This window comes from Mobula birostris, chromosome 5 (assembly GCF_030028105.1).
Source record: "Mobula birostris isolate sMobBir1 chromosome 5, sMobBir1.hap1, whole genome shotgun sequence".
Classification (NCBI taxonomy): Eukaryota; Metazoa; Chordata; class Chondrichthyes; order Myliobatiformes; family Myliobatidae; genus Mobula; species Mobula birostris.
The window spans coordinates 159248070-159267533 of record NC_092374.1 but is presented as its reverse complement, the minus strand read 5'-3'; the positions used below and the strand labels follow the sequence as shown (position 1 = coordinate 159267533).

The 19464-nt window shown below is 40.9% G+C and overlaps 1 protein-coding gene across 3 annotated transcripts in view; it reads right to left on the bottom strand.

Moving 5' to 3' along the window:
* Positions 1 to 3180: 3180 nt before the first annotated feature.
* Positions 3181 to 19464, bottom strand: part of LOC140198006 (Krueppel-like factor 12) — a 304097-nt gene continuing 287813 nt past the window's right edge. For all 3 annotated transcript variants that reach the window (XM_072258789.1, XM_072258791.1, XM_072258790.1), the window contains one exon: positions 3181 to 7491. In XM_072258789.1, the coding sequence (XP_072114890.1) occupies positions 7310 to 7491 (182 nt within the window). In that variant the 3' untranslated portion in view covers positions 3181 to 7309. The remainder of the gene's footprint in view (positions 7492 to 19464) is intronic.

Below are 19464 nucleotides of genomic sequence, written 5' to 3'. Positions count from 1 at the left end.
GGTCTCGGCCAGAAATTTCGGCTGTAGATTCTGCCTGGCCTGCTGAGTTCCTTCAGCATTTTGTGTCTGTTGCTTGGATTTCTAGCATCTGCAGATTTTCTCTTGTTTGCAAACATTCCATGAGCAGGGTGGATCTGATCCTTTATGGAATTGCTGGCTTTTTCCCAGCACCTTTCTGTACACATGTCCTTGATAGTGGGTAGGCTGGTCCTTTACCAATTTTACTTCTGAATCAGGGCTATCACACAGCAGGTAGTAATCCAATTATCAACCCACTATGAACTAGGTGGGGTAAAGACCAGTCTACACACCAAGTGCTGGGAGCTCAGCAGATTAGGCAGCATCTATGCGGGGAAGTGAACAGTCTACATTCAGGCAGACCATTTGCTTTTGCCTTTTCTCTCTGCTTAGAGCAGGGGTGCACAGACTCCTCGGTTAAAGGTATAAAAAAGGTTGGGAACCCTGGCTTAGAGGTTGAAATATTTCCTATGTTGTAACACCTACTGGGTTAAATAAATTATAGTTGGAGCTTATATGAACCATAAGTGTGTTGATAAAATTCACTTCCTGTTAGAATCAGCTCTCATCCTGACTTGATGCATGTCTGGAGATCCCATTGATTACAATGGACATTCAGGAGCTGCAGATTCGAAGACAAAGGGTAATGTAAGTTTTCTTAAATTGTCTTATTTTAGTGAGCATATTATAATTAGTTCTGTTTTATAGTAAAATTCAGTTTTTAAACATGTATTGTATGTGTGTGTGTAGATATATACATGTAGAGGATTCAACTTAATTGAGACACATAAGCAGCGGTACGTTTTGGCCCCAATTAAGCAGGTGCCCTGAATATGAGTCACAGTCATAGAGCAGTACATCACAGAAACAGGCCCATTGGCCCATAGCAAACTATTATTCTGCAGAGTCCTATCAATCTGTACCCAGACCATAGCTCCTCAATCATGTACTTATCCAAATTTATCTTAAGAGTTGAAATTGAACCCAGATCTACCACTTCCGCTGGCAGCTTGCTCCACACTCTCACATCCTGAGTGAAGAAGTTCACCTTAAACATTTCACTTTTCCATCTGTAACCCTTGACCTTCAGTTTTAGTCTCACCCAACCTCAGTGGAAAAAGCCTGCTTGCATTTACCACTCATTACTTTGTGCACCTCTATCAAATTTCCCCTCATTCTCCTGTACTCCAGAGAATATAGTCCTAATCTGTTCATCTATTCCCTGTGACTCAGGTCCTCAAGTTTATCAACATTCTTGTAAATTTTTTCTGCACTTTTTCAATCTTATTGATATCCTTTTGTACACACAAATATCTATAACCATTCAATTTTAGTAATTATTAAAGAACCTCAAAATGTCTTAGATGATAAGATTACAGCCAGTAGAGTTGTTGCTCCCACTTCTAATGACACAGGTTCGATTCTAACTTCAGATGCTCTCCGTGTGGAGTCTGCATGTTCTGCCTATAACTGCATGGGTTTCCTCTGGGTGCTTCGACATTCCAAAGACATGTGGTTTGGATTGGCCACTGTGGATTGCCCCTCATGATGAGAAGAAGAATCTGAGAGACAATTGTTGAAATATCGGGACATTAAAGTGAATTAGAATGGCATCAGTATTAATAACGAGTGCTTAGTTTTTGGCATGAGCATGGAAAAAACAGTTTCTGTGCTTTATCCCTGATTCAATAACATTTTAATCCTGTTAATATCTTTGGTAGCTTTGATGGGCTGCTTCCTGACTTTACTTGCTGTCAAAAACCTGCCCCTAGACAATGGTGACCAAGGCATTGTCGAGTCCTTGATACCCAACATGAGAACATGCAGGAACACCGCTTCATCCTTTGCTTGTGCATACAGATGTGTGGGGTCTTCTGTGGATCTTCCGGGCTAGCAGACTTCAACCAGCACCATCTGCTCTTGTGACTAATCTTCAAAATGCCTTAAAAGATTTGAAAAGTTTCTTGGAACATCCTGTAGTTGTGAAATACATAAGTTTTGTAAACACACATTCTGTCACGTCTAAATGCCCTCGGCTGGCCACCGATTATTGGTATTACACATATATGTATTAATGAGAATGTTCCAGCAACTGAACATGGTTCATATTCCTATTATCTCATTTCCTGCAATTATCTTTAAGCATTTTCTGACAAACTATTTGCTTCATATATATGAGGTGGGATATTATTAGACATTTTGTAAATGCAAATATTTAAATATAATTATTGATCAGTTACAAAATGCAAAGAGTCAGCATTCCATTGATAAGCACAACTAACATAAGAGCGCTCAATATTTAATACATGAATGAATTTAAGTGTGATTTCTGTCCAACTGTAGATATTGAAGAATGATTTCAAGAATACAGCCTTCTTTGGATGATGCTCATAATTCATTCCAGAAACTTCGTCTTCTGGGATTATGTCCATTATTATGTGAACTATTAGAATTGATTACCTTAATTTAAGTGCATTGGAGGTTTGCATTACACAGCACACTGTCGATGCAGAAAAGGCTTGGCCTTTGCCATAGATAACAAAAAATAGAATAGAGAAACAAGATGCCTACTGGGTGTCAGATGCACACCTTTTTGTCATTTATTTATTGAGAAACAGCACGGAATAGGGCCCTCTGGCCCTCCAAGCTGCGCCACTGAGCAACCCACCTAATTTAATCCGAGACTAATGACGGGACAATTTACAATGGCAAGTTAACTTGCTAACTGGTATGTCTTTGGGCTGTGGAAGGAAACTGGAGCACCCAGAGGAAACCCATGCGGTCACAGGGGGAGCATACAGAGTCCTTACAGGCAGCGGCAGGAATTGAACCTAGGTCGCCTGTCCTGTAAAGCATTGTCCTAACCGCAATGCTACCTTGCCGCCCATCTTGTCATTGCCAAACTTTGAAGGATTTTTTATCCTGCTACAAAAACAATATATTAATTTGTCAACAGCATATATACATATTAATATAAGCATATTAATTCATCACCAACATGTACTTAAAGGGCAGATTGCTGACATTTATACATTTAGTTTGTTTTTTATCCTTTGTCATTTGACATCAATGTGCATCCAAAATGTATGTTTAATTCAGCACACATTTTCAACAGTCCTGTAATCTTCCAAGATTTAACGAGTCGTTACATACAAAAGCAACTTTATTTAATCTTCATGCCTCCATTCATAATTCGGGTAATTACAAATGCATACATTTAAAATGGGTACTATAATTCTTCAATTCACAGCTCAGCTCATATGAAAGTTGGATACAGAAACGCGAAGCAGTGACAGTGAACTTCTGGGACATGTGGAAAATTAAACACTTCATTTAAGTCTTTCAGAAGAGACGAGGGCAAAACATATTCTCCCACACAATTTCATTACAGAGACTCCCTTTACACTTTTGGGGATACCATCATTTTACAGTAAGATGAAAAGCTCTGAATATATTTACAATACATACATTGTACATAAATACAAGAACAACACTTACATATATGTTAGTAAACATGACACATACTTATTGCCTGAACTAAATAGTGTACAAAGACCAGGAAAAATATCTTCTTCAGAAGATTCAAAAATTGGATTTATTTTTTTTAAAGAAGAAAACACTGGGGTTTAAAAACTATTGCAGGATAAATCCACCTTTTCATAAATTGGCTAATTCATATTTTTCATTTGCAAAATTCACCAGGTGGATTTCAGGACTAAAACACCTCCCAATTTATTTTCCCACCCCAAACTATTTACAGCCTATGTAAAACTATGACTCTCAAAATACTTTGAACTCTCACATATAATACATTATATTTAAAATAGATGTCCCAACAACTACAGTAAAATATCAGAATGTTTATTTTTGAGAGTTTTGGATGTTAATCCCTGTATAAATCTTTTTTATAATCTGAGACTAATTCAAAGTGCAAGACATTGTGTGTCTCTGTGGCTTCAAAAGGAGCTGGTAATTTTAAGGACAGTATCCTTCAAGAAATTAGACCTTCATATTGTGGACCTTAAGGTGCAACTTTAACCCTTTGGCATGAAAATCCATCCTCTTGTTTACACTGAGCACATGGTGTGAGGTAATTGTATGAACTCTGCTTCTGAAATGCAACTTTAATGACTTCAACGGAGCCAAATTTCAGACGTGGCATTCAAAGTGCAAGCTTCATCAGGTTGAATGTTGTGTACGTGACAGAGGTTGAATTTCTCACTAACTTCATTGTTGCTTTACTAGATTCACAGTTGTAACAGAAATTCTGTTCCGTCAGTCATTTCAGACTTCAGATTCATGCCTATTTAATAAAATTCAGTACACATATTGTAGGCCGAAGGATCTTTTCATGTGCTCTAATGCCTTGATTTGGAGTGCACCAGCCCAGGCATTGGGCATTATGTGCCATTATCCAACACTGTCGTTCTCAAGGTCTTCACTGGATGGGCGTCACTCCTTTCTGCAGATTAAAATTGTGCAGGTCAGAATTGGAACTGGGATGGGGGAAGAGGGATGGTGGCCTTTAATGCTGAAGGGGGTAGTTCAGTGATAAGGTAAGTATCTGGAATAGGGGATGGGGAATGGTTTGGGGTGGTGATTGGAATGAGCCTGTAATCAGAATCCTGGTCTTGGGGAAAGTCAGGTGCAGGTCCAGAGATTCCAGGGGTTGGTTCAATCTGGGGCTCATTGGCATGGATGGCTGCAGGTGAGTAGGAAAGTATTTATTGCTGGCTGGAAGCAGCCCCCAAGAATGTAAAGTATGTGTCCGATTAGCTTTAATGAGTTCCCAGCAATGTTTATGAAGCATTTTTTGAGCTGGAAGTTAACACTCCCAAGCAAAGCTCCAAAGGGTTTACTTTGTTGGATACGTGCTTGATGCTGAAGTCATACAAGGCTCAGAAGCATGACTTGTGCTGGGAAGCTGAATTTCAGGATTAATGCAGAATGACCAGGAAACAAACACTTTTGTGTTTCGCCCCATTTCAAATCTTTGTTTTAATATTATACTTAACTAAAGAGCAACAAGAAATCTGACTTCTAGACTAGCAGTTTATTAATGTAAATATTGAATTGATATAAGTGGAATGAGTGTTGTGATGGAAACCGAGAGAACATGGAGTGACAGAACCAAAATGTTGCACCTAATGTCTCTTTGTATTTGTTCTTCATTGGGCTACATCATGAAGGATATCAGTTTCTTTCTTGAGGAATACTGCCCACTACATAGGGAAGGAGTTTAATACTTCCAATAATATTGAGTGTTTGTGCAATATAACTATGAATTCTGCACTACTGGTATTCCAATTTCACATTTGTATAAACATACTGTCTCATTGTAAAGACAAAAAGAAATCAGCTTTAGAAGGAGGGACACCTTTGACTCTCCTTCCCTCCTTCCTCTGATTATAATGTCACATTAATCGGGCTAGAAGATGCTACTGGCAGGCTTCAAATATCAACACAGACAGCTCTGAGCTGTTTATTAGTCCTGTTTCACTTTTGATTAAATTTCTTTTCCTATATTGCTGTTTTATAGCAGGTGAGTGGAATGAATTGTCATCTATTGTAATTATAATATATTTTTAAGAAAGTATTTTTGAACTTGTTAAGAAAATATGGATAAACACTCATAGAAAAGTTGTGTGATTTCTCCAAAGGTGTGGTGAAACTGTAGAATTGATCACATAGAGTTAGTACACACCTGGATCATTATTTGCTGTATTTGAAACTCAGCAAAGTGGAACTTATTTGTTACTTACAATATAACATTAGACATTTTCCGGTCAATTCTGATTTTCACAGTAATACATTGCCCCATATACTTAGAAATTCATAGAAATAGCAGATCCTCAGTAGAACTGTAGTAATTACTTCACCAATAGTCTGAAGCAATAGCTACTCATGAATTCCTTTCTTTCTTGTGAGTTTGGCGGGACATCTGCAGAAACTCCTCCTACTTTCACTTCACAGTTCACCATGAATATTACACATGAATGGCACAGGCAAGCATTTGATGGTGAAATGTGCCACTTTGCTCAGTTCAAATGCCACAGTTGTGAAAGATGTTCTGGTGATATGGTAAACCTCACACAGCAAGCACTTCTCTACTATGGCCTTAATGAAATTCCCTTCACAGTAAAGGCTTGAATTGTAGATTTTGTTACATGATGTTATCCACATTTTTTTCTTAAGTGTAAATATAACACTGTACTATTGGTTAAATTTGCTTTAATATATTATTGGGCCAACATAATATTTGTATCTTATTGGCAAAGTTATGGTCCATGGTATTTTCCAATATAGAGAAGATATAAGGCTTCAGGTATTTATGGTAGTCCATCAAGGGTGAGTGAGAATATAAGGAAGAAAATTTAAGGACTACTACTGAATTAATAGTTCAAAGAACCATTGACCTTTGATCTCCCCTCTCCCCACCCAAAATGTTGCTAATTTGCACAAATGAGGATTAGTTAATATACTTCTTCAGCATTATATGAAACAATCCCTAGATAAATTAATGTAAAACAGGAACAAAGTGGCTCCTGTGAGAAATGCACATTCCCTGGTGATAAGATACTATTAGAATATAACACCAAGTTATAGCATGTGTTGGTGTACAAGTTACTGAAGCCGTATTGCCTCTATCAATCTGCAAATTATGTACGCAACCTAGCAGAGATCACTACAGTCAAATAATTCTTCAACTAGAGGAGGGAGTTAATTAATTCTGCTATAGAATAATAACCAAGCCATCATGTTCATTAATACTGCTGCCAACATCGAACTGTATTATCCATTTTCAGTTACTTTTGAGGCATACACGTGGTAGAAGAAAATATTACCAAGTCCTTAGTCTTTTTACTCCTTTCCATTTCTCAAGTGAGGCAGAAGTTTTGGAACAAAAAAGAAACAAAAGCGATTGGTTCAGTTATATTCTGAACTATCATTTAGCACTAAGTACCAGCTTGTTACTATGGGCTCATCCAATAGTTGAAGAATTGTAGTGAAAGATAAACTGATTTAAAATCTGAGAACTATTTAAAAAATGCACCAACTCATGAATATCTCTGGACAATAACAACAGGCCAAGTGAACATAACCTAAATTACCAAATCACTGATGATAAGTTTTGACTGTCAGCATCAGCAAAGGTTAGAGTGCTCTTCACTTATTTCTGTCTCTTCGGTCGGACAATTAGGGATGCCCACTTTGATAATTCAGCCCAGCTGAATTATAGGGTTTGGAAGAGATCCTGCTCTGCTTTCCCCACTGTTCTTCAAAAGCACCTTCAAACGAGCATGTGCCTCCTACGATGCAGTGCCAGGTGATCTGAGCGAGAGAAACTGCGGTCACAGTCTGCGCACTTGAAGGGCTTTACCCCTGTGTGCTTGCGATAGTGTCGTGTCAGCTCATCTGAGCGGGCAAATTTCCACGTGCAGCCTTCCCATGTGCATTTGTATGGTTTTTCACCTGAAAGTAAGTGCAAAAGATGTTGTGAGTTGAGGTTAATAGCAATTTCATTATAATGAGAAAAAGAAGATTACACATCCCTCAAGCCATTCAGTGAGATTGTGACTGATCTGATTTTGTCCTCCAGTTAACTTTTATTTCTGTTTCACTGACTATAAACCTTAACTCCTTTGTAGTCCAGAAATTCTTTTGAATGCATGTAGTGACTCTACCATAAACAACCTTGGGATTCATCTTCTTGCAGGCAGCCGCAAACTTAAGAAACACAATAGAATTCACAAAAAAAAACAAAACACAATGACAGTCAAGTATCCAACGAGTGAAAAAAAGAACAAATTGTGCAAACAATGAAAAGCGAGTTCACAGCCACGTAGGCACCTCAGCACTGCAGCTGGTCCAGGAGTCTGTTGGCTGCAGTTGCAGAGTCAGTTCAGCGCTGAGGCGAGTAAACCCTCACAGACTAGTGAGCTGAACACTGTTCATCCTTCACCTTTTCCCTCCATGTTTTAATCTTTTTAATCTGGCTCAGCACTTAAATCAGCTGAACATCAATGCCAAACACCAGCGCCCTAGATCAGTGCAACAAATATTCCCTATGTTTGCATTTTGTCTCTGAACACCATACTGCAATGGTCTCCAACTATTCTTCCGACTGAAAAGGTCAAGCCTATATTTCTCTGTGGTACTCCATTAAACATACTGTCCTCTAAACGGTTCACGTTCTTTCCCATTCCTTCTCATGATTTTTGCTCCCAATTATCTTTATACCAGAAGTATCAACAATCCTAACTATCTTCTATTTTATGCAGTACTGCACAGATTTTGATGAAGGTTGGAGAGGTAAAATTTAGTAATGAAGTGCTAGGTGTTGTTTTATGCAGATAGTTTAGATTAACATTGCACTGAGCTACCAGGGACAAGAGCTGCAGCCATAACCAAGTCGGGGGTGCGGGGGTGGGGGGGGGAGGAGGAGGGAGAAGGAGGGGAAGAGGGGGAGGGGAGAGGGGAGGGGAGAGGGGGAGAGAGAGAGAGAATAAGCACTGCCACTGTTCAACTCCTCTTTGAGCTGGGGTTAAAATTCATCTTCTACGCAAGCTCAAAGGAATTAGTAATTACCGTGAACCCCACTCCAGTGAAATCCTCTGCCTGTGAAATCGGTTCTTTGTATTGTTTAGTGATGGTTCCTGGTCCAAGGTATTTGCTAGTATTGTATTCAGTTTGGAAGGGGGACTCCTAACCAAACAAACTGGTGGTCTGAAATACAATCATGCTTCAAGCTGATCAATGGAAGAATGGTTCAGTAAACCAGATGGGTAATTACATTTGCAAAAGTGTGTCCACTAAGTATTAACTAGGAGTTCCATTTCTATTTTATCTCTCGGCTGTACATCAAACAAACCATGGTTCACCTATTTTATATAAATAAATCTGTTTACAATTTGATATTAAGGCTAGTGTTAAGGAAATGTTTCAGTCTGTAATGAAAGGAAGAATCATGCTCTTGTGTAACATTTTAACAGCTTCATCATTGGAATTTGTTGGAGTTTTGAAAAATGGTTACAAGATTAGGGATGGTCATTTAAAAAGAGATATGTAGGAACCTTCTCTTGCAGTGGAAAGTCAATATTTGGATTTCTCTATCCTAGAAGATTGTGGAGCCCAGCTCATTTGAGTTACTTAGTGTGGAGGGAAGATCAGGGAATTGAGGTTTGTGGGGAACTGGGAGAGAGGAGACGAATCCTGGGGCCGAGCCCATTGAATGGCAGGACAGGCTTATGAGGTGAGTGGACAACTCTTGTTACTGCTAATACTTATCCCCTGATTTTCATTCTTAGAGAGACCTCATTTGGTATATTGTGTTCAGTTAAGGTCACCCTGCTATTGGAAAGATACAATTAAGCTGGAAACAGCGCAGAGGAGATTTATGAGGAAGTTGCCGGGACTCGAGGGACTGAGTTATGGAGAGACTGAGCAGGTTGAGACTTCTTTCACTGGAATGTAGGAGAATGAGGGGTGATCTTGCAGAGGTGTCTAAACACATGAGGATCATAAATGAGGTCAATGAGTACTGTCTTTTCCCCAGGGTTGGGGAGTTGAGAACTAGAGAACAAATGTTAAAGGCAGCAGTTCATACCATGGGGTCTGCTAGACATGGGGGTCCATGACATAAAAAAGGTTGGGAAGCTCTGATTTAAAGTGAGAGTGGAGACAAGTACTAAGAATCTGGAGGCAACATTTTCACCCAGGTCATAATGTATATGGAATGAGATGCTAGAGGAAGTGGTTGAGGCAGGTAGATGAACAACATTTAAAAGGTACTTTAACAGGTAGATGGATAGGAAGAGTTTAGACTGAAGTGAGCTAAATGTGGACAAGTGGGATGAGCTTAGATTGCCATTGGCCAGCTGGGCTGAAAGGCATGTTTTTGTGTTGTATGACTCCATGACATTTTTGGGAGGCACATCTTCAGCTGCCTAGATCTTCCCTTAAATCTTGAAGATGTTCCTTAAAATAATTTGGACAACTTCCATCTAAATGGCAACTACACTGAAGCACAATCTTCTTGCTGATTCACAAACAAAACTGATGCCCAAGCTAAACTGAAATTTTAGAATGGATGACCAAAAGTTTGGTCCAGCAGGGAGGTTTTAAGTAAACTTTTTTAAATTACTTTATACTTTATTGTTGCCAAACTATTGATACTAGAACATACAATCATCACAGCGATATTTGATTCTGCGCTTCCTGCTCCCTGGATTACAAATCGATAGTAAATATTAAAAATTTAAATTATAAATTATAAATAGAAAATAGAAAAATGGAAAGTAAGGTAGTGCAAAAAAAACCGAGAAGCAGGTCTGGATATTTGGAGGGTACGGCCCAGATCCGGGTCAGGATCCGTTCGGCAGTCTTATCACAGTTGGAAAGAAGCTGTTCCCAAATCTGGCCGTACGAGCCTTCAAGCTCCTGAGCCTTCTCCCGGAGGGAAGAGGGACGAAAAGTGTGTTGGCTGGGTGGGTCGTGTCCTTGATTACCCTGGCAGCACTGCTCCGACAGCGTGAAGTGTAAAGTGAGTCCACGGACGGAAGATTGGATTGGGTGATGTGCTGTGCCGTGTTCACAATCTTCTGCAGCTTCTTCCGGTCTTGGACAGGACAACTTCCATACCAGGTTGTGATGCACCCTAGAAGAATGCTTTCTACGGTGCATCTATAAAAATTAGTGAGGGTTTTAGGGGACAGGCCAAATTTTTTTACTTTTCTCAGGAAGTAAAGGTGCTGGTGGGCCTTCTTGGCAGTGGACTCTGCTTGGTTGGACCAAGTCAGGTCATTTGTGATATTGACCCCAAGGAACTTAAAGCGTTTGACCTGTTCCACTTGCGCAACACTGATGTAGATTGGGTCGTGCAGTCCGCTACTCCTTCTGAAGTCAGCAACCAATTCCTTCGTCTTGCTGACGTTGAGGGATAGGTTATTGTCTTCACACCATGCCACCAGGGTTCTTAATCTCCTCTCTGTAATCAAACTCATCATTACCCGAGATACGGCCTACAATTGTTGTGTCATCAGCAAACTTATATATTGAGTTCGATGGAAACTTGGCGACACAATCATGGGTGTACAGTGAGTACAGCAGGGGGCTGAGTACATAGCCTTGTAGGGCACCGGTGCTCAGAATGATTGTAGAGGAGAGCTTGTCCCCTATTTTTACAGCTTGGGTCCTGTCTGTGAGGAAGTTGAAGATCCAGCTGTTATGTTTCTCACTTTTTAACTGTGCCACACCTTAAATACACATCCAAGCTCTAAGTATATTCCGATACCTTCAAAAAAGATATAAAAGCTGCCAGTGAAATTGTGTCTTTCTTTACTTGCCCTAAGATTATCTTAGAAAAGAACTACAGCACAATACAGGCCCTTCGGCCCAGAATGCTGTTCTGAAATATGTACGTACTTTAGAAATTACCTAGGGTTACCCATAGCCCTCTATTTTTCTAAGCTCCATGTACCTATACAGGAGTCTCTTAAAAGGCCCTATCGTATTCGCCTCCACCACCGTTGCCGGCAGCCCATTCCACGCACTCACCACTCTCTGCGTAAAAAATGTACCCCTGACTTCTCCTCTGTACCTACTTCCAAGCACCTTAAAACTGTATCCTCTTGTGACGCCCTGGGAAAAAGCCTCTGACTATGCACATCAGCATTCCTAAGTGCTCAAGACCATCACCTTGAGCATTTAGGAATCTGATTCTAGTTACCCTTGTGTGAGATGCTTTGCGATACTTTTATTTGCACAGCAATGTTGCTCTTTTCAGCAGTTTGTTAGGTTGGTGGAGTTGTGAATAATATTTGTTGTAGGTTGCAATAAGATATTGATAGGATGCAGAGCTGAGCAGCAGCAGATGAAGTTCAATCCAGAGAGGTGTGAAGTGATACATTTTGGAAATTTGCACTTGAAGGCAGAGTACAAGGTTAATTGAGCATTCATAGCAGTGTGGAGGAACAGAGGGATCTTGAGATTCACATACATTGATCCTTCAAGGTTGCCACACAAGTAGAAGGCATATGGGGTACTGGTCTTCACTAGCCAAGGGACTGTGTCAAGAGCTGTGAAGTAATGTTGCAGCTCTGTAAAGCTCTGGTTAGACCACAGATGGAGTATTGTGTTTGTTTCTGGTCACCTCATGGTGAGAAGGATGTGTAAACTTTAGAGAGGGCGCAGAGGAGATTAACCAGGATGCTGCCTGGATTAGAGAGGACGTCTCATGAGGAAAGGATGAGTGAGTTAGGGCTTTTCTCTTTGGAGCAATGGAGGATGACAAGTGGTTTGATAGAAGTGTATATGATGATAAGAGACATAAATAGACCGGACAGCCCACACCATTTTCTCAGAGAGGAAATGGTTCATATCTGATGGCATAATTTTAAATTGATTGGAGGATGTCAGAGATTTTTTCTATACACAGAGAGTGTTAAGCACAATGAACGTACTGTCTGTGGTAGTAGTAGAAACAGATACATTAGGGAGATTTAACAGACTCGGACAAACAGATTTAAGAAAAATGAAGGCCTGTGTTAGAAGAGAGGTTGAGATTGATCTTGGAGTAGGTTAACAGCTCGGCATAACATGGTGGGTTGAAGGGTTTGTACTGTGGTGTACTGGTCTATGTTCCTGTGGGAACATTTTGTTAGATTTGGAAAGATAAAGCTACGCTTTGGATGCCAGGATAAGGTGAGAGCTGTTGACTATAACAGGATATCACAATGCATGAGGTGGGAACACTAGGGATGATGACGTACATTTCTGGAATGTTGGAGGAAACTTCAGTACATGGAGGAAACCCATGTGGTAGCAGAGAGAACGTAGAAACTCCATGCAGACAGCGGCATGAATCGAATCCTCATCTTACTGGTGGCGCTGTAAAGCGACTGCACTCACCGATATGCTACTGTGACGCCCCCCCGGGATCAATAAAGTATGAATATATGACTATATGTAAGTGACTCCATAAACAGGATTAATGTAAGTTATGAGGGACCTGATCTCTTGCCATGTTATTGAAATGGTTGCTCAATTACTTGCATTCTTCTAACCATCAAAGCTTGGGTTTCCTTTCGGACATCGGCTTCCATACCAGGAATAAAATTGTCATCAGTTGTCTGGAGATTTAAAATGATAATTATTTCTGGACCCACAATGAGAGAATTAGTTATCTGCTAATCCAGGTATTACATATTAAAATGCATTTGATTTTAATTAACATTGTTTTAGAATTACGTAATGTTAAAATTGTACAAGGCATTGGTAAGGCCAAATTTGGAGTACTGTGTACAGTTCTGGTCACCGAATCATAGGAAAGATGTCAACAAAATAGAGAGAGTACAGAGATGATTTACTAGAATGTTACCTGGGTTTCAGCACCTAAGTTACAGAGAAAGGTTGAACAAGTTGGGTCTTTATTCTTTGGAGCGTAGAAGGTTGAGGGGGGACTTGATAGAGGTATTTAAAATTATGAGGGGGATAGATAGAATTGACGTGGATAGGCTTTTTCCATTGAGAGTGGGGGAGATTCAAACAAGAGGACATGAGTTGAGAGTTGGGGGCAAAAGTTTAGGGGTAACACGAGGGGGAACTTCTTTACTCAGAGAGTGGTGGCTGTGTGGAGCGAGCTTCCAGTAGGTGTGGTGGAGGTGGGTTCGATATTGTTATTAAGTAAAATTGGATAGCTATATGGACAGGAAAGGAATGGAGGGCTATGGGCTGAGTGCAGGTCGGTGGGACTAGGTGAGAGTAAGCTTTCGGCATGGAATAGAAGGGTCGAGATGGCCTGTTTCCATGTTGTAATTGTTATACGGTTATGGTTATAATTGGATCTGAGAGTAGATGGTGAATATTAATTAAAGGCTGATGCTGGAGTGCAGGACCAAGTATTGCTTGTAAACATCTTGAGTATGGTCTACTGGAATTGGTTTATTATGTCACCTGTATCAAAGTACATTGAAGAAACTTGTTCTGTTTTCTGTTCATACTGATCAATTTATGACACAATGTATTGAGAAAGTACAAGGTAAGACAGTGACAGAGTGCAGAGTAAAGTGTAGCAGCTGAAGAGAAAGTGCAGTGTAGAGGCAATAGGTGCAAGGTCATAATGCGGTAGACTGTGAGGTCAAGAGTCCTCTGCTGTTTGGGACAGAGGAGACAATTCAGCGCCACAGTGGTGCAGCAAGTGGAGTTGCTTCTTCACAACTCCAGCAACTGTTCAATGCTGAATCCTGCTGAGGAAAGAATCTAAATCTTGTGTTTGATGCTTCCTCAGGAAGATCTCAGCTGGCAGTTAAGCTGAAGTATCTGCAGACATTGTAAACACATTGACAACAGATACACTGGCACTATGAGAGACATTCTAACACAGGAAAGTGGCTGTTCAATAGCCCATTTGAGTTAATTACTAAGAATCTTTTTTAAGAGTCCAAGAAGAAACTTTTTTGTCATTGAGCATGTTATTAGATACTGAGTGTGTGTGTGTGTGTGTGTGTGTGTGTGTGTGTGTGTGTGTGTGTGTGTGTGTGTGTGAGAGAGAGAGAGAGAGAGCATACCAGATGCCTGCCAGGATTGCCAGTCTGATTGACTATAAGACATAGAAGCGGAATTAGGCCATTCAACCAATCAAGTCAGCTCTGCCATTCAATTATGGCTGATTTATTATCCACTCAACCCCGTTCTCCTGCCTTCTCCTCCCACGGATCTATTTCTAGCTTATTTTAGTCTGCAATGAATGGGGTATTATGGGAACAATTGCAAAATAGATTCTTTGTTATCTGATTGAAAAATCCTTAAGATCAGTCAATTTCTTTTTTTTCTTTTCCTCTGCCTCCAATGTTAACGTAACTTAAAAACAATTAAGTGTCAAAAGAGAATTATAATAGGGCACTTTATTTTAATAGATCATGTGGCATCCTACATTTATAATGGGATCCTGAAAATTTATCTTTGAATTTTGGAAGTGTGGAGGCTTTGCCAGCATCTCATGGAATAGAAAATGCAAGGCACATTTAAAGGCCATAATAATATAGACAGATACTTTATTGATCCCAAAAGAAATAAATTACAGTGTCACAGTAGCATTACAAGTGCACAGACATACACATATTAGAAGAGAAGTAAGAAAGAATGCAAAATAAGTTACCTCAAACAGTCTAATAGGAGGGGGCGGGATTCATCACTTCCCCAGCTAGCGGTTAACTCACTATATTGCCTATTGGGTGTGGATAAGAACGACCTCATTTCACGCTCTTTGGAGCAGGGCAGTTGACTTAGTAATGGAAATACACAATATTGGAACATCACAATTCCTGACTGAAGCTTTGAGAAAGGCAACATTTGAGGGGAAATTTAGATGCTGATTTATCATTATCATTCCCATTCCAATGTCTTGACCCATAATTACATATTGACACTGAAGGATCTCTTCGCTGTTTTGTTTCTTGTTAGTTATTTCACTGAGCTTGTACGTCAGTGACTTGCCATAATCCAGAGGTAACTAATTTGGTCCACCAGTTGGTTACCTAATTACCAGACAACCACTGTGCCTTGACCATTCTCCCATCTTGGTGATCACAATATTGCCAGATGGCTGAATCTTCTCTGCACCATTGGTATCTCCCGCTTAATTCAATATGTACATCTATAGCAGACAGGCTTTTTTTGCAAACTTTTTTTTACTACAGACCATAGTTTGTGCTTGAACAGGACTTATTTAATTCTAAAAGAAACCTATCATATTTTAGCGCCACAGAGTACATTTGTCCACAAGAATCTCTTAAGCACTGGAAATGTTTGAACATCAGTGTGTCCTGGATATCCTTACATACATGTCAAACGTGTACGTCTCAAACTTAATGAGATTGGGTGCCCTATATATTTTAACACACTTCCTCACTGAAATCGCCATGGGTGTCCAGGATAACAACTCATTCCTCCTAACATTCAACACTGTTTACACTTGGAATTCAACACTTATATCCTGAGGTGCTGTTCAAGGAAGGTCTTCAAGGTAAGAAGCACTCATTGGAGTGCTGAAGGCACTGGTGCCAATTGTGAAGACAACAAAAATTTGGGATGAAAGGGAGGTGAGTATTTAAAGGGGTGTTAAGGGTAAGGGGCCCTGTGATCTGCCTGAGCCTCCATCCTGCCTAGCATAGCCCTTAGTGTGAGAAATCTCAGGGCCTGCACTCGGTAGAGTTCAGAAGGATGAGGAGGAAGCACATTGAAGCCTATCGGATAATGTACGGCCTGGATAGAGTGGACGTGGAGAGGTTACGTCCATTAGAAGGGGAGTTAAGGATCTGAGGGCACAGGCTCATAATAGAGGGACGTCGCTCCTTCAACCAGGGGCTGGAGAATCTGTGGAATTCATTGCCACAGACAGCAGCGGAAGCTTGGTGACTGGGTGTATTTAAGGGACAGGTTGATAGATTCTTGATTGGCAAGGGGATTAAGCGTTACAGGGAAAAGTTTGGAGAAGAAAGAGGGTTGACAAAACAAATCAACTATGATTTAACGGAGGAGAGGACTGGATGGGCTGATTGGCTTGATTCTGCTCCTATATATCAGAGATTCTGTGGACGCAGTCCAGAGACCCGGATGGTAGTTTGCCTCCCTGGTGCCAGGGTCCGGGATATTTCTGATCGTGTCCAAGATATCCTGAAGTGGGAGGGTGAGGAGCCAGAGGTCGTGGTACATATAGGTACCAATGACATAGGTAGGAAAAGGGATGAGGTCCTGAAAGGAGAATATAGGGAGCTAGGAAGGGAGTTGAGAAAAGGGACCGCAAAGGTAGTAATCTCGGGATTACTGCCTGTGCCACGCAACAGTAAGAGTAGGAATGCGATGAGGTGGAGGATAAATGCGTGGCTGAGGGATTGGAGCAGGGGGCAGGGATTCAAGTTTTTGGATCATTGGGACCTCTTTTGGCGCAGGCGTGACCTGTACAAAAAGGACGGGTTGCACTTGAATCCTAGGGGGACCAGTATCCTGGCAGGGAGATTAGCGGGGGCTACGGAGGTGACTTTAAACTAGAATGGTTGGAGGGTGGGAATCAAATTAAAGAGGCTAGGCGTGAGGAGGTTAGTTCACTACAGGGGGATGGGAACCAGTGCAGAGAGGCAGAGGGGTGTAAAGTGAGGGTAGAAACAAAAAGTACTATGGAGAAAAGTAAAAGTGGCAGGCCGACAAATCCAGGGCAAGCATTAAAAAGGGCCACTTTTCAGCATAATTGTATAAGGGCTAAGAGAGTTGTAAAAGAGCACCTGAAGGCTTTGTGTGTCAATGCGAGGAGCATTCGTAATAAGGTGGATGAATTGAAAGTGCAGATTGTTATTAATGATTATGATATAGTTGGGATCACAGAGACATGGCTCCAGGGTGACCAGGGATGGGAGCTCAACGTTCAGGGATATTCAATATTCAGGAGGGATAGACATGAAGGAAGGGGAGGTGGGGTGGCATTGCTGGTTAAAGAAGAGATTAACGCAATAGAAAGGAAGGACATAAGCCGGGAAGATGTGGAATCGATATGGGTAGAGCTGCGTAATACTAAGGGGCAGAAGACGCTGGTGGGAGTTGTGTACGGGCCTCCTAACAGTAGTAGTGAGGTCGGAGATGGTATTAAACAGGAAATTAGAAATGTGTGCAATAAAGGAACAGCAGTTATAATGGGTGACTTCAATCTACATGTAGATTGGGTGAACCAAATTGGTAAAGGTGCTGAGGAAGAGGATTTCTTGGAATGTATGCGGGATGGTTTTTTGAACCAACATGTCGAGGAACCGACTAGAGAGCAGGCTATTCTGGACTGGGTTTTGAGCAATGAGGAAGGGTTAATTAGCAATCTTGTCGTGAGAGGCCCCTTGGGTAAGAGTGACCATAATATGGTGGAATTCTTCATTAAGATGGAGAGTGACATAGTTAATTCAGAAACAAAGGTTCTAAACTTAAAGAGGGGTAACTTTGAAGGTATGAGACGTGAATTAGCTAAGATAGACTGGCAAATGACACTTAAAGGATTGACGGTGGATATGCAATGGCAAGCATTTAAAGGCTGCATGGATGAACTGCAACAAATGTTCATCCCTGTTTGGCAAAAGAATAAATCAAGGAAGGTAGTGCACCCGTGGATGACAAGAGAAATTAGGGATAGTATCAATTCCAAAGAAGCAGCATACAAATTAGCCAGAGAAAGTGGCTCACCTGAGGACTGGGAGAAATTCAGAGTTCAGCAGAGGAGGACAAAGGGCTTAATTAGGAAGGGGAAAAAAGATTATGAGAGAAAACTGGCAGGCAACATAAAAACGGACTGTAAAAGCTTTTATAGATATGTAAAAAGGAAAAGACTGGTAAAGACAAATGTAGGTCCCCTGCAGGCAGAAACAGGTGAGTTGATTATGGGGAGCAAGGACATGGCAGACCAATTGAATAATTACTTTGGTTCTGTCTTCACTAAGGAGGACATAAATAATCTTCCAGAAATAGTAGGGGACAGAGGGTCCAGTGAGATGAAGGAACTGAGCGAAATACATGTTAGTAGGGAAGTGGTATTAGGTAAATTGAAGGGATTGAAGGCAGATAAATCCCCAGGGCCAGATGGTCTGCATCCCAGGGTGCTTAAGGAAGTAGCCCAAGAAATAGTGGATGCATTAGTGATAATTTTTCAAAACTCGTTAGATTCTGGACTAGTTCCTGAGGATTGGAGGGTGGCTAATGTAACTCCACTTTTTAAAAAAGGAGGGAGAGAGAAACCGGGGAATTATAGACCGGTTAGCCTAACGTCGGTGGTGGGGAAACTGCTGGAGTCAGTTATCAAGGATGTGATAACAGCACATTTGGAAAGTGGTGAAATGATCGGACAAAGTCAGCATGGTTTTGTGAAAGGAAAATCATGTCTGACGAATCTCATAGAATTTTTTGAGGATGTAACTAGTAAAGTGGATAGGGGAGAACCAGTGGATGTGGTATATTTGGATTTTCAGAAGGCTTTTGACAAGGTCCCACACAGGAGATTAGTGTGCAAACTTAAAGCACACGGTATTGGGGGTAAGGTATTGGTGTGGGTGGAGAGTTGGTTAGCAGACAGGAAGCAAAGAGTGGGAATAAACGGGACCTTTTCAGAATGGCAGGCGGTGACTAGTGGGGTACCGCAAGGCTCAGTGCTGGGACCCCAGTTGTTTACAATATATATTAATGACTTGGATGAGGGAATTAAATGCAGCATCTCCAAGTTTGCGGATGACACGAAGCTGGGTGGCAGTGTTAGCTGTGGGGAGGATGCTAAGAGGATGCAGGGTGACTTGGATAGGTTGGGTGAGTGGGCAAATTCATGGCAGATGCAATTTAATGTGGATAAATGTGAAGTTATCCACTTTGGTGGCAAAAATAGGAAAACAGATTATTATCTGAATGGTGGCCGATTAGGAAAAG